General features: G+C 39.4%; 1 protein-coding gene across 3 annotated transcripts in view; it reads left to right on the forward strand.

The window, feature by feature from the left end:
- stxbp5a (syntaxin binding protein 5a (tomosyn)) overlaps window positions 1–13,604 on the forward strand; it is a 210,700-nt gene that overhangs the window by 157,926 nt on the left and 39,170 nt on the right. For all 3 annotated transcript variants that reach the window (XM_063001921.1, XM_063001922.1, XM_063001923.1), the window contains exons 9-13: window positions 2,490–2,568; window positions 4,052–4,206; window positions 7,811–7,883; window positions 9,088–9,235; window positions 12,875–12,942. In XM_063001921.1, coding sequence (XP_062857991.1) covers window positions 2,490–2,568; window positions 4,052–4,206; window positions 7,811–7,883; window positions 9,088–9,235; window positions 12,875–12,942 — 523 coding nt within the window. The remainder of the gene's footprint in view (window positions 1–2,489; window positions 2,569–4,051; window positions 4,207–7,810; window positions 7,884–9,087; window positions 9,236–12,874; window positions 12,943–13,604) is intronic.

The following is a 13,604-nucleotide window of genomic DNA, read 5'->3' on the forward strand; positions in this document are numbered from 1 at the left end:
TTTTAAACTGGGAAATCAGGTTTACGAATTATCCGTGAGCACCCTCACTCTAGTTTTTTCGTTCACTCGTTCATACGCCCACAGACCGAAAATTGTCTAAATATTGTTCTTTCACACAGAGGATTAGAAACCTAATCACTTTCATCTCAGTTTTAAAGGCTACATAATACATCTCTTTAAACGACCTGTCAATTCTGTACTATATTTGGATTTTAGCCAACTCTGCATTATTTTCTTTTTGTGTTTGAGCCTGGACTGCCTGTGCCAGCTTATCGTAAACAGACATGGACAAGCCACACTAATAAAAATATGTTTATTGAAAAAATACGTCAGTAAAATTATGCGTTTATATATTGTTTGTTTATATAGTTTTATCACAGTAAATGATTAAAGTACCTGCACTAACTAACAATGTTCATACTATAAAACAAATATTCTAAAGGAATAAATACAGAACCTAAAACATCACACTTATGCAGAACTGCTGTTTTTATTTGAACTTTTACACACAGAACATTTAGCAGCATTTTTGGCTTGTTTACAACACCGTACAAACATTTAGAAAGCAATTTAAAGTGCAACTTTATCTGTATTTAACAAACAAATTATAATTTCCATATAAAATTCTAAATCTGTCAACTCTCGTCTACACCTTGAATTAAATATATAAAATAAATAATAAAAAATAATAATTGTAGACAATAAAAATGAAACAATTAAATAATAAAAAATAAACAAATGTATCTATCTTGTCCCGGCTTAAATAAAACTAATAAAACAAACTACATTGTTTCCCGTTTAGCCACAGATGTCCTCTTCAAAATCCAGCAGGGTTTTTTTAATAAGCGCGCTTTGGTTTTTAATTATCTAAAGACGTGACAGAAGTTTAACGGAAAATCTCGACTCTGCATTAATTCTAATTGGTCCATCGCATTTGATTGACATCCACATCTTCCAATTGTAGACACTTTAAATGACACACCGTAAAACAGTGTTTTTAGATGTGGCAGTAGTAGATGATTTTTTTAAATGATAATTGTTTAAGTAGATCAGTGTGTTTTTATTTCCGAATTGCCTTATTTACATTAAGTGTTATTTACATTAAGTATTATTTACATTAAGTGTTATTTACATTAAGTGTTATTAACATTAAGTGTTATTTACATTAAGTGTTATTTACATTAAGTATTATTTACATTAAGTGTTATTTACATTAAGTGTTATTTACATTAAGTATTATTTACATTCAGTGTTATTTACATTAAGTGTTATTAACATTAAGTGTTATTTACATTAAGTGTTATTAACATTAAGTGTTATTTACATTAAGTGTTATTAACATTAAGTGTTATTTACATTAAGTGTTATTTACATTAAGTGTTAATTACATTAAGTGCTATTTACATTAAGTGTTATTTACATTAAGTGTTATTTACATTAAGTGTTATTTACATTTATTATTTTTTTACATTGTGTTATTTACATTAAGTGTTATTTACATTAAGTGTAATTACATTAAGCGTTATTTATATTAAGTATTATATACATTAAGTGTTATTTACATTAAGTATTATTTACATTAAGTTTAATTTACATTAATTGTTAATTACATTAAGTATTATTTACATTAAGTGTTTTTTACATTAAGTGTAATTTACATTAAGTATTATTTACATTAAGTGTTATTTACATTAAGTATTATTTACATTAAGTGTTTTTTACATTAAGTATTATTTACATTAAGTGTGATTTACATTAAGTAATATTTTCATTAAGTATTTTTTACATTAAGTATTATTTACATTAAGTGTTATTTACATTAAGTGTTATTTACATTAAGTGTTATTTACTTTAAGTATTATTTACATTAAGAATTATTTACATTAAGTGTTATTTACATTAAGTATTATTTACATTAACTGTTATTTACATTAAGTATTATTTACATTAACTGTTATTTACATTAAGTGTTTTTTACATTAAGTGTTATTTATATTAAGCAACAGTATCGGATCGATTCCCAGGTGGAGCAGTCCAGGACCTTTCTGTTTGGAGTTGGCATGTTTTCCTCATGTTTTTGTGGTTTTCCTCCCACAGTCCAATGAATGAATAAACAAAATATAATGTGAGGGTCCCTCTACTATCCACTTGCCCATCTGGGAAGCCTTATGTTAGCCTGTGCAGACTTCCTCAAACTAGCCCTGAACATCATCTAAAGCTCTTGACCCATGTCTAAAACCCATGATTTAAAGCTCGACCTGCTATCAGATGACTGGCTGATTGGCTAACAGGTGTACCGCTATTTTTCACAGAGAGGTTGTCGAGCGGATGCATATCGCAGCTTCTTGCTCCCGAACCTGCATTTGCCGCAGTCAGGATTGTGTCAGAGAGATTAAAAAGTAATGAGAGGAAGCGAAGTGGAGAAAAAGACCTGCAGGGTTTGGAGAGTCCCTCATCAATTTATCAAATCTGCTCTGTTTCTATTTTAGGAAAGCAGTCCAAGGATGGAAAGAAGCCAGATGTATGTAAACCAATTCTTAAAGTAGAGTACAAGACCACTAGAGCAGGGTAAAGTACACAACGCTCTCTCTTTCTCTCTCTCTCTATCTCTCTCTCTCACACACACACTCGCACACACTGACTTTGTACTTTGCTGATGCTCTAAAACGTTCTTTTCCTGATTTTGTAAAACAATTTCCCTGATGTAGCAATTTTTCCGTCTCCACAAAGTGATTTGATTCTGCAAAACAAGTGCTGATGCTGCAGAGAAACGTCCCTTATTGTCTAAATAATTTAAAGCTACCGAGCATATTTTTTTCAGATGCTCAAGTGTCATCGAGTGCGGAGCGCCTTGTGATAGAAGTGCAAGGTGTAACCCTACACCCATTAACAAAGGCGGAACAATACTGTATCTTAAAAGCCACAAAAATAAGATATGTAGTCCGAAGATTGCTGTGATGCCATCCAGAGACAAAACTTGACACTTAAGGGTGCCTGTGCCAGCTACAGCACAAATACACCACTTCATAGGGTAGTTTTAGCCTAGTGGTTAAGGTGCTGGACTAGTAATCGAGTGTGAGTTTGATCAGCCATAACATTAAAACCACCTACTTGTTTCTACACACACTGTCAATTTTATCAGCTTCACTTACCATATAGAAGCACTTTGTAGTTCTACAATTACTGACTGTAGTCCATGTGTTTCTCTGAATGCTTTGTTAGCCCCCTTTCATGCTGTTCTTCAATGGACAGGACCAATCACCACAAAGCACGTATTATTTAGGTGGTGGATCATTCTCAGCACTGCAATTGTTAGTGTGTGTTGTGCTGGTATGAGTGGAGTTTTTAAACACCTCACTGTCACTGCTGGACTGAGAATAGTCCACCAACCAAAAATATATCCAGCCAAATGCTAGACCACTGATGAAGGTCTAGAAGGTGACCTACTTAAACAGCAGCAGTAGATGAGCGATCGTCTCTGACTTTACATCTACAAGGTGGACCAACTAGGTAGGAGTGTCTAATACAGTGGACAGTGAGTGGACACGGTATTTAAAAACTCCAGCAGCGCTGCTGTGTCTGATCCACTCATACCAGCACAACACACACTAACACACCACCACCATGTCAGTGTCACTGCAGTGCTGAGAATGATCCACCACCTAAATAATACCTGCTCTGTGGTGGTCTTTTGGGGGTCCTGACCATTGAAGAACAGGGTGAAAGCAGGCTAAAAACGTATGTAGAGAAACACATGGACTACACTCAGTATTTGTAGAACTACAAAATGCTCCTATATGGTAAGTGGAGCTGATAAAATGGACAGTGAGTGTAGAAACAAGGAGGTGGTTTTAATGTTATGGCTGATCAGTGTATGCCACATACACTGTATAGGTGTACAGTACAAGTATGCTATGATGCCCCTAGAGCCGAGAAGATTAAAGGCCTTGCTTAAGGGCCCAACAGTAGATGCATGGCATAATGCCTATTGTTTATAATTTTCTTTACACATTTAACGTGTGTGTGTGTGTGTGTGTGTTTTCTTGTACAGGGACCCTTTTATGATCCTGTCTGGTGGTTTAGCCTACGACACAGTAGGTCGGCGACCATGTCTGACTGTAATGCACGGCAAGAGTACTGCAGTGCTGGAGATGGACTATCCTATCGTAGACTTTCTCACGATCTGTGAAACCCCATACCCTAATGGTACGTTCATTTACCATTCTGTGTTGTAATTATGCCTCATTTTGTTGAGATTTGAGACATTATTTAATATTTATAAGGTTCAAGTACCATTACGTGACCACACCCACCACTAGCACACCACTGTGGAGAATCTTTGTTAAGCTCTTGAGGTCAAACCTTAGAAGAGCTACAGACCTGGTTGGGCGCTCAGTGGACACGATTGGAGGTGTCTGAAAGAAGGAAGGTTAACAGAGACTCCTGTGTTCTCGTGAAGGTGTCGGGACCAAAAGTGACATCTTTTTGAGAATCCGCCAGTTTCTGGTGTAAAGAATTAGCCAACGTCTGAACCCGTTTGGAGTTGGTGGTGGTCGGCAGCTCTACCAGGACAGATTGGGTGTGGTGCAAGTGGCAGAAAAACTGTAAAAGGAAATTAGAAATGACTATGTTTGATGAACACAGTTTGTAATTTGGAACCTGAACCCAAAAATAACACAATATTATTTGCTGGTCCAGTTCTGTAAACAAAAAGTCACCTGTTTGTTGTGATTTCATTGTTTTAGGGTAGATCAGAAGTCACATCTGAGTTGATACTAAAGAGGCTCTATTGGAAAGCAAATCAAGATGCTCTTTAATAGGGCAGATAACGCATCAAACCAAGGCCAAGCAAACCTTATAAACACACAGAAAATAGCAACAGCCAAACCAGAATGAAACAGCATTTAATGTAATTTTTACTACACTATTTTACTATATTACAGGCTTTGATTTCAATGGTGCATTACATTTCTATCCAGCTAAATAATTACGCCATGGTCAGACCAGAAACTTGATGTGTTTACACTAGGTTCTAAAACAACCGTGATTGGAGAGATTGATAAGAAAAAGTGACACAGCATTTTATATATTTATTAATTTATCGTCTGTTTTACCACCGCTTCATCCTACTCAGGGCCGCGTCGGGTACAATTGACTGGCCGGAAGGTAGGAAACACCCTGGACGGGTCACTAGTCCATTACAGGGCAAACACACACACACACACACACACACACACACCTAGGGCAATTTGTTGTAGCTCAATTTAACCTGACTGCATGTCTGTGGACTGTGGGAGGAAACTAGAGCTCCTGGAGGAAACCCACACGGACAAGGGGAGAACATGCAAACTTCACATAGGAAGGACCTGGACCACTCCACCTGGGAATCAAACTCAGGACCTTCTTGCTGTGAGACAACAGTGCTACCCACCGTTCACCCAGCCTTTTAGCTATGGCTAAATTACAGCTTGAGATTTCTTTGTAAATGAAATTTAACCATTCGTAATTACTAAGGGGGGCCACATCAAGTTTGCCATAAATAAATAAAACACAGGTGCCCAGGTGGCGCAGCAGGATATTACTCTAGCACACCAGCTTCGAGATTCTGGACTCCTCAGTTCGAAACTATGCATTGCCACTGATTGACTGGGCGCCATCTAGCGAGCATAACTGGCAATGTCTGCAGCAGACACGTCTCTGCTAGGGCGGGATGACGGGCTATGTGGGTGGGGTCTTCAAACGCTGTGTAAGGATCCTGATTAGCAGATATAGAGACGCCTGTGCAGAATGCATGGGTGAAAAAGGGTTCCGCTAAGGGCTGCACGTGGCTAGGAGGAGGCGTGAGCAGCAATATGCCTCAACTGACTGCAATCAGGGATCCCCCAGCAGCGGAAGACAAATTGACTACACTAAATTGGGAGAAAATGCAGAAAGCAAATATACCTTTCCACTAGAGCAGAAACCATAAGTAATATGGTCAGATGTATTTGTGGGGAATACACCAAGAGAATAGTACAGACAAAAATGCTAGACCCCTACAAAGAAGAGGGTTGGTGGCTTTGTTAAATATTAGATATGGTTTGCTTATATTGATTAAATTAAATTAGGGTCTTTGTAAATCAATGAAAGTTTTTAGACTGATCACATGATCAATAAACACTCAGCGTTACCCACCGAGCCACAAGTTTGCTGTGATTAAATAAAACATTAAAAAAATAAAGTAAACAGTTTAAAAATGTTAACTTAGGTAGTACTTCACATTTATTACATAAAAATATATGTTTCTGTTCTTTTAGAGGTCAGTTTAGAGGTGAATTGTTCTCTAAAGGTAATTAAATGAGACTGGGGCTTCTTTGAAAAGGGGTTCTTTTTTCACCTTCCGAAACAAACTGTATCTAGGAGATAAATGCTCTCTCAGATGCAATTAAATTAGACTGGCGCTTGGAGGAACTAATGTGCTAGCCAACCACTGCTAAGATCTCGGCTGTGATATCGACCAGCCAGACACCCAAGCTTTGCCTGGGAGGGGTGTGGTTAAACAGGTTTCTCATACTGTCTGGTAGAGGCATCTGGTTCACGGATTCATGGATAGTAGAGCATGATACTACTAAGACATACTGTACATATTACTGCTCTCTGTGAGACCCCATCTCTGGCAGGCTGTCTGCGGCACTACTCGGTCAGGGTGGGGGTCTGCAGCAGTGGTAGAAGTAACAGTTGGGGATTTGGATACAACTACATTGGGAGGAAAATGAGAAAATGCAGAATACTAAAGAACTAAAGAAAAATGACGTAATCATGCATGTATAAAACCATCCTGAAATGTAGATCTTACATGATTTGAAGTCTTTTCATGACGGATTTGTATGCAAGCTCATCTTTAGCTGTCAGTTCCTTTCCTCTGCTTTTTTAGTATTTTATTGAGTTAAGGAGCTTTGAAAGCATGCTCTGTGCTTTTTTCATGAGTACTTAGAACTCCACAGGAAGGCAAAATAAAAGCTGTATTTTAAGTGCTGATTGTTCAACAGGGAATGCAAAGCAACCCTGATTCTGCCTGCTCAATATTCACACTCATGGTGGTGTCATTTAGAAGAAAGCATTCAGTGCTAGACACAGGTGCAACATGACGAGGGTGTCATGCAAGACCCTTTAGTGGAATGTTATACAATGCATTGCTGTCAAGCTTTACATTGCTTTACTTTGACAAAATAACAAAAGCAAATATACCTTTCCACTAGAGCAGAAACCTTAAGTAATATGGTCAGATGTATATGTGGGGAATACACCAAGAGAACAGTACAGATATGAATGCTAGACCCCTACAAAGACTTATATTTTATATGTTATATGTTAGGCGTGATTTGCTTATATGGTTTATGATCTATTCGCTCCATGAAGAAAAGGGTCTCAACAAATCAAGAAAAGTTTTCACATTGATCACTTGATCAATAAACATTACCGTCCTGAATGGAGTGATGTAGTCCAGGATGATAATGCACCATCTACAGCAGGCATCCATATTCTATGGCCTTCACAGTCACCAGATTTCAATTCAGTTCAACATCTATGGAGTATTTTGGACCTACGTGTTTGACAGTGCTTTCCATGTCTGTTATCAAAGGATTCTTTTAAAATATTGGTGTTTTATCATACCCAGGTTTTGGAACTTTTCCCCTGGCAAATAAAAACAATGTTTTTTATATCCAGTATCTCTTTATATGAGCAGCATTCTTTTCAGTTATGCAGTCAAGGGGTCTGAATTCTTATATTTGTGTGCAGTATATTGATTTTTTTGTTTCTCTGTTTACAGATTTTCAGGAACCTTATGCTGTAGTCGTCCTTCTAGAAAAGGATTTAGTTGTTATTGACCTTGCGCAAAATGGGTATGTGTTTTGGCATGTATTTTAGTGTGATCTTATTCAGAACATAATCAGAGTATAACAGCAGAGTGAATGTGCTCCTAAAGGTACTTAGTAACATACACTGATCAGCCATAACATTAAAACCACCTTCTTGTTTCTACACTTACTGTCCATCTGTTTCTCTGCATGCTTTGTTAGCCCCCTTTCTTGCTGTTCTTCAATGGTCAGGACTGTCCCAGGACCACTACAGAGCAGGTATTATTTGGGTGGTGGATCATTCTCAGCACTTCAGTGACACTGACATGGTGGTGGTGTGTTAGTGTGTGTTGTGCTGGTATGAGTGGATCAGACACAGCAATGCTGATGAAGTTTTTAAACACCTCAGTGTCACTGCTGGACTAAGAAAAGTCTACCAATCAAATATATCCAGCCAACAGCGCCCCATAGGTAGCATCCTGTGACCACTGATGAAGGTCTAGAAGATGACCAACTCAAACAGCATCAATAGATGAGCGATCGTCTCTGACTTTACATCTACAAGGTGGACCAACTAGGTAGGAGTGTCTAATAGAGTGGACAGTGAGTGGACATGGTATTTAAAAACTCCAGCAGAGCTGCTGTGTCTGATCCACTCATACCAGCACAACACACACTAACACACCACCACCATGTCAGTGTCACGGCAGTGCTGAGAATGGTCCACCACCTAAATATTACCTACTCTGTAGTGTAGAGTCCTGACCATTGCATAACAGCATGAAAGCATGCAGAGAAACAGATGGACTACAGTCAGTGCTTCTATATGGTAAGTGGAGCTGATAAAATGGACAGTGAGTGTAGAAACAAGGAGGTGGTTTTAATGTTATGGCTGATCAGTGTATACTATATGGCCAAAAGTATTTGGACACCTGACCATAAACTTGTTGGACATCCCATTTCAAAAAGAATGGTATTAAAAAAGAATGACCTCTGTAATCTTTTCAGCTGTAACAACAGACACTCAGCTAAATATGTATGTCTAAGACTCAAACAATATCTGGTCAGGGGTTTTCCTTCAGAAAAACAGATGGGTTACAGTCAGTAATTGTATACTCACAAAGTTCATCCGTATGGAAGATGTCGATTCTAAAATGATCAATGAGTGCATGTAGCACATAGTTGTACCTAATAAAGTGCTCTGCAAGTGTACTGTTGCACTGATGCCACGTGTGTGATGTTTTCTCAGTTACCCCATCTTTGAGAACCCCTACCCCTTGACTATACACGAGTCTCCAGTGACGTGTTGTGAATATGTTGCTGACTGTCCTGTGGACCTCATACCTGCACTTTACTCAGTCGGCTCCCGCCAAAAACGACAGGGCTACAGCAAAAAGGTAAGAACACACACACACGCTTATTCACATCCATACAGACAGATTTTTTTTTTAAATCAACATTTACATTCCACTTAAAATAATACGTAGGGTGCTCAGGTGGCGCAGCGGTAAAGCACGCTAGTACACCAGAGCTGACATTTCAAACTCGGTTTGGGCTGGGCGCCTACATGAACAACGATTGGATGTTGTTCATACAGGGTGGGAGCCTGACAGGGATTCCTCATATCTGAGGCAATTACGACTTCTGCTGGCTGGTTGATGGCACCTGCACAGAGTCGAGGAATAATGTGTTAATCAGGGTGCGGCTCTCCGTACACAAACCTGATCCGCATATGAACTCGCCTCGTGCAGGTGAAAAGATGCAGTCGGCTATTGCACACGTGTCGGAGGGGGCATGTGTCAGTCTCGTTCTCTTCAATCATGGCAGGGATCGGCATCAGTAGAGATGAAGCGTAATGCAATCGGGTAATTGGATACGCTAAAAGTCAGGAAAAAATGCATAAACAAAAATATTAAAACAAATGTTAAATTGTGAATACAGATATAACAGGCATTCGGGTGGGGAGAGTTTATACATGCTGAGATCCAGGATTTTAATTTCAGCAGTATTGTCAGTCGGTTTGCTGTCCGTTCAGACATGATTGGCTATGTCTAAGGTGGGGATGGCCGAACAGCGTAGGCAGTGGGAGGTGCACTTGTCAGTGAGCTCTCAGTGCCGATCCCAAGCAGCTGTCCACATTCAAGCAAGCTTAAATAGCTGTGGTCTTTAAGGCTGCTATGCAAAAATGGCGCAAACTGGCTACTGATAATTAAAAACTTTCTAGATTAGCAGTGCTTTAGGCGGGCTGAGACGTAGCTCTGGTAACAAACAGCAAATTAAAGAAACAGTAGCCACATTTCATGTCAATCACTTTGACCTGTTTTAATGAGGGGCGATCTACCAGCGTTCACTGTGCGATCGACTGGCGGGTCGCAATCGACGTACTGGGCACCCCTGGTATAAATCAAAAGGGACATCCGTAGACACCCTGCTGATTTGTTATTTGGGTAGCGGATGATTCTAATCACTGCAATGACACTAACATACATTGTTATACCATAGTAGTGTGTGTTGTACTGGTGTGAGAATTAGATACAGCAGTGTTGGTGGGAATTTTAAATATTCCTTAGGCTGATACATTAAGACTGATAATATTAAAGATTACAGCACTAAGATTAAACCCACCTGCTAATATTGGGTATTGAGCCCCCTCATGCTGCAAAAACAGTTATTAGGAACACATACACCGAATAGGCATAACATTATGACGTGAAGTGAATAACACTGATTATCTCTTTATCACGACACCTGTTAGTGGGTGGGATATATTAGGCAGCAAGTGAACATTTTATCCTCAAAGTTGATGTGTTAGAAACAGGAAAAATGGGCAAGTGTAAGGATTTGAGCGAGTTTGACAAGGGCCAAATTGTAGTGGCTAGATGACTGGGTCATCTCCAAAACTGCAGCTCTTGTGGGGTGTTCCCGGTCTGCAGTGGTCAGTATCTATTAAAAGTGGTCCAAGGAAGGTACAGTGGTAAACCGGCGACAGGGTCATGGGCGGCCAAGGCTCACTGATGCCATGTGGTCCGGTCCAACAGACAAGCTACTGTAGCTCACATTGCTGAAGAAGTTAATGCTGGTTCTGATAGAAAGGTTCAAAGATCAGGTTATGCCTGATCGGTGTACCTTGTTGGTGTTCAATTAGACAAGAGCTATTAGCAGTAGACAATTTGTGATCATAGAACTGTGTTGGCTTTATATTTTTGGCTCCCAACAGTGACATCAAGGTGTTTAAAATTATCATTGCTATTGCAGTGTTGAGAATGGTCCGCCATCCAAAAAAACATCTGGTTAATTGGGGTCAATTTTTGTTTCAATAGATAATTGGTGTGAGAAAATGTGCAGAGCAACAGGTGGCATTCAGGGTTTATCGGTATGGTGGGTGTAGCTCATAAAATAGTCTATTAATTAATGTACCAGACGTGTGTACACTATAAAGTACTCAGTAAGTGTAAATAAAATTAAAAAACAATAATCTTAATGCATTATGATTGACCTGGCAGTCTGGCAGATTTCCCGCCCACGCCAACAGGTCTGGAGTGTACGAGTCTGTCTTTGTGACACACACATACAAGTACAGTCCAGACCTTGTGTGTGAGGTGTGTATGTGTATGCTATCGGCCTCATGTCTTTATGTTCGCGTCCCTGCCGTGCAGCTGTGTTGTCCCCCGACCGCCGCGTCTCAAATGCCCATTAGAAGGCATTTGTGTGTGTGAAAGGAGGTGAGACCTTTTCAGTCTTCATGCTGTGATTTGTTTGGCAGCCAGGGGAACAAAGAGGCCGCATGATGGTTCAGCACATTGCACGGCTCGGGGGGGATTCTAGTTCGGATTTAGACCTTCAGACATCAGTCATTTCAGCAAAAATGTTACAGTACTGGTCTGCTTTGAGGCGGTTGTATTTTATTACACGTCGGCAATGCTGTTCTGAAATATGACAAGAATATGGAATACACGCTGTTCACGCATAAGTACCCAACTCATTACACATACATAATGCTTTTAATTGGTTTCTAAAAAGAGTAAAGGCTGTTAAAGGTGCAAGATAGAAAGAGTATACACCGATCAGACATAACATTAAAACCACCTCCTTGTTTCTACACTCACACTACACTGTCCATTTTATCAGCTCCACTTACCATATAGAAGCACTTTGTAGTTCTACAATTACTGACTGTAGTCCATCTGTTTCTCTGCATGCTTTGTTAGCCCCCTTTCATGCCACCACAGAGTAGGTGTTATTTAGGTGGTGGATTATTCTCAGCACTGTACTGACACTGACATGGTGGTGGTGTGTTAGTGTGTGTTGTGCTGGTATGAGTGGATCAGACACAGCAGTGCTGCTGGAGTTTTTAAATACCATGTCCACTCACTGTCCACTCTATTAGACACTACTACCTAGTTGGTCCACCTAGTAGATGTAAAGTCAGAGACGATCGCTCATCTATTGATGCTGTTTGAGTTGGTCATCTTCTAGACCTTCATCAGCGGTCACAGGACGCTGCCCACGGGGCGCTGTTGGCTGGATGTTTTTAGTTGGTGGACTATTCTCAGTCCAGCAGTGACAGTGAGGTGTTTAAAAACTCCACCAGCGCTGCTGTGTCTGATCCACTCATACCAGCACAACACACACTAACACACCACCACCATGTCAGTGTCAGTGCAGTGCCGAGAATGATCCACCACCCAAATAATACCTACTCTGCAGTGGTCCTGTGGGGGTCCTGACCATTGAAGAACAGCATAAAAGGGGGCTAACAAAGTATGCAGAGAAACAGATGGACTACAGTCAATAATTGTAGAACTACAAAGTGCTTCTATATGGTAAGTGGAGCTGATAAAATGTACAGTAAGTGTAAAAACAAGGAGGTGGCTTTAATGTTATGGTTGATCGGTGTATAATGAACATTGTTTTAAATGGGATACCCAACAAGCTTATAGCCAGGTGCTTATGTACAGTACATTTGGCCGTATAGTAAACAAGTCTTATTGTTGTTGACGTCAACTGTAAGTGATTTATTTTTGTGTTTATTATAGGAATGGCCTATAAGTGGTGGAAACTGGGGCCAGGGCACCCAAAGCTACCCTGAATTAATAATAACTGGGTAAGTGTGTGTTTTTGCTCTTTTCTGTTTGTTTCCTCTATTTTGCCATCATACTGAACTAGAACAAAACAGCAAATAGAAGTGCAGATGACTGACAGTGCTGGTTCCTTTAATCTCTGCGCCTTATAAAGTGTTTATTCACTGCATTCTGGAACTGAAAATTGCCTTCCCAAAACTGTTACCAGAAACTTAGAAGCAAAATGTTTAGCATTGTTTTATATTATTTTTATTTGTTTAGCTGTTAACAATTGGAGTGGCTGAAACACCTGTACTCAATAATTAAGAGGGGTGTCCACATACTTTTGGCAATAGTGTTTTATATAGTTTTGTGTGTGTTTTTGCTCTTTTCTGTTAATTTCCACTATTATGGCATCATGCCAAACTAGCACAAAACAGCAAATAGAAGAAGCTAGGTGAAACAACCCATGGAGGTGCAGATGACTGACAGTGCTGGTTCCTTTAATAGGCAGTCTCTGCGCCTAATAAAGAGTTTATTCACTGCATTCTGGAACTGGAAATTGTTCTCCCAAAACTGTTACCAGAGAGATAAAAGCACATCATTCATTTTATATCATTAGGGCCCTACTAAATTCACTGTAATCTGTACCACAAAAGTACCACGTTACATGGCAGTCATTAAATAGAATAAATGGAAGCAACAA

This window comes from Trichomycterus rosablanca, chromosome 9 (assembly GCF_030014385.1).
Source record: "Trichomycterus rosablanca isolate fTriRos1 chromosome 9, fTriRos1.hap1, whole genome shotgun sequence".
Taxonomy (NCBI): domain Eukaryota; kingdom Metazoa; phylum Chordata; class Actinopteri; order Siluriformes; family Trichomycteridae; genus Trichomycterus; species Trichomycterus rosablanca.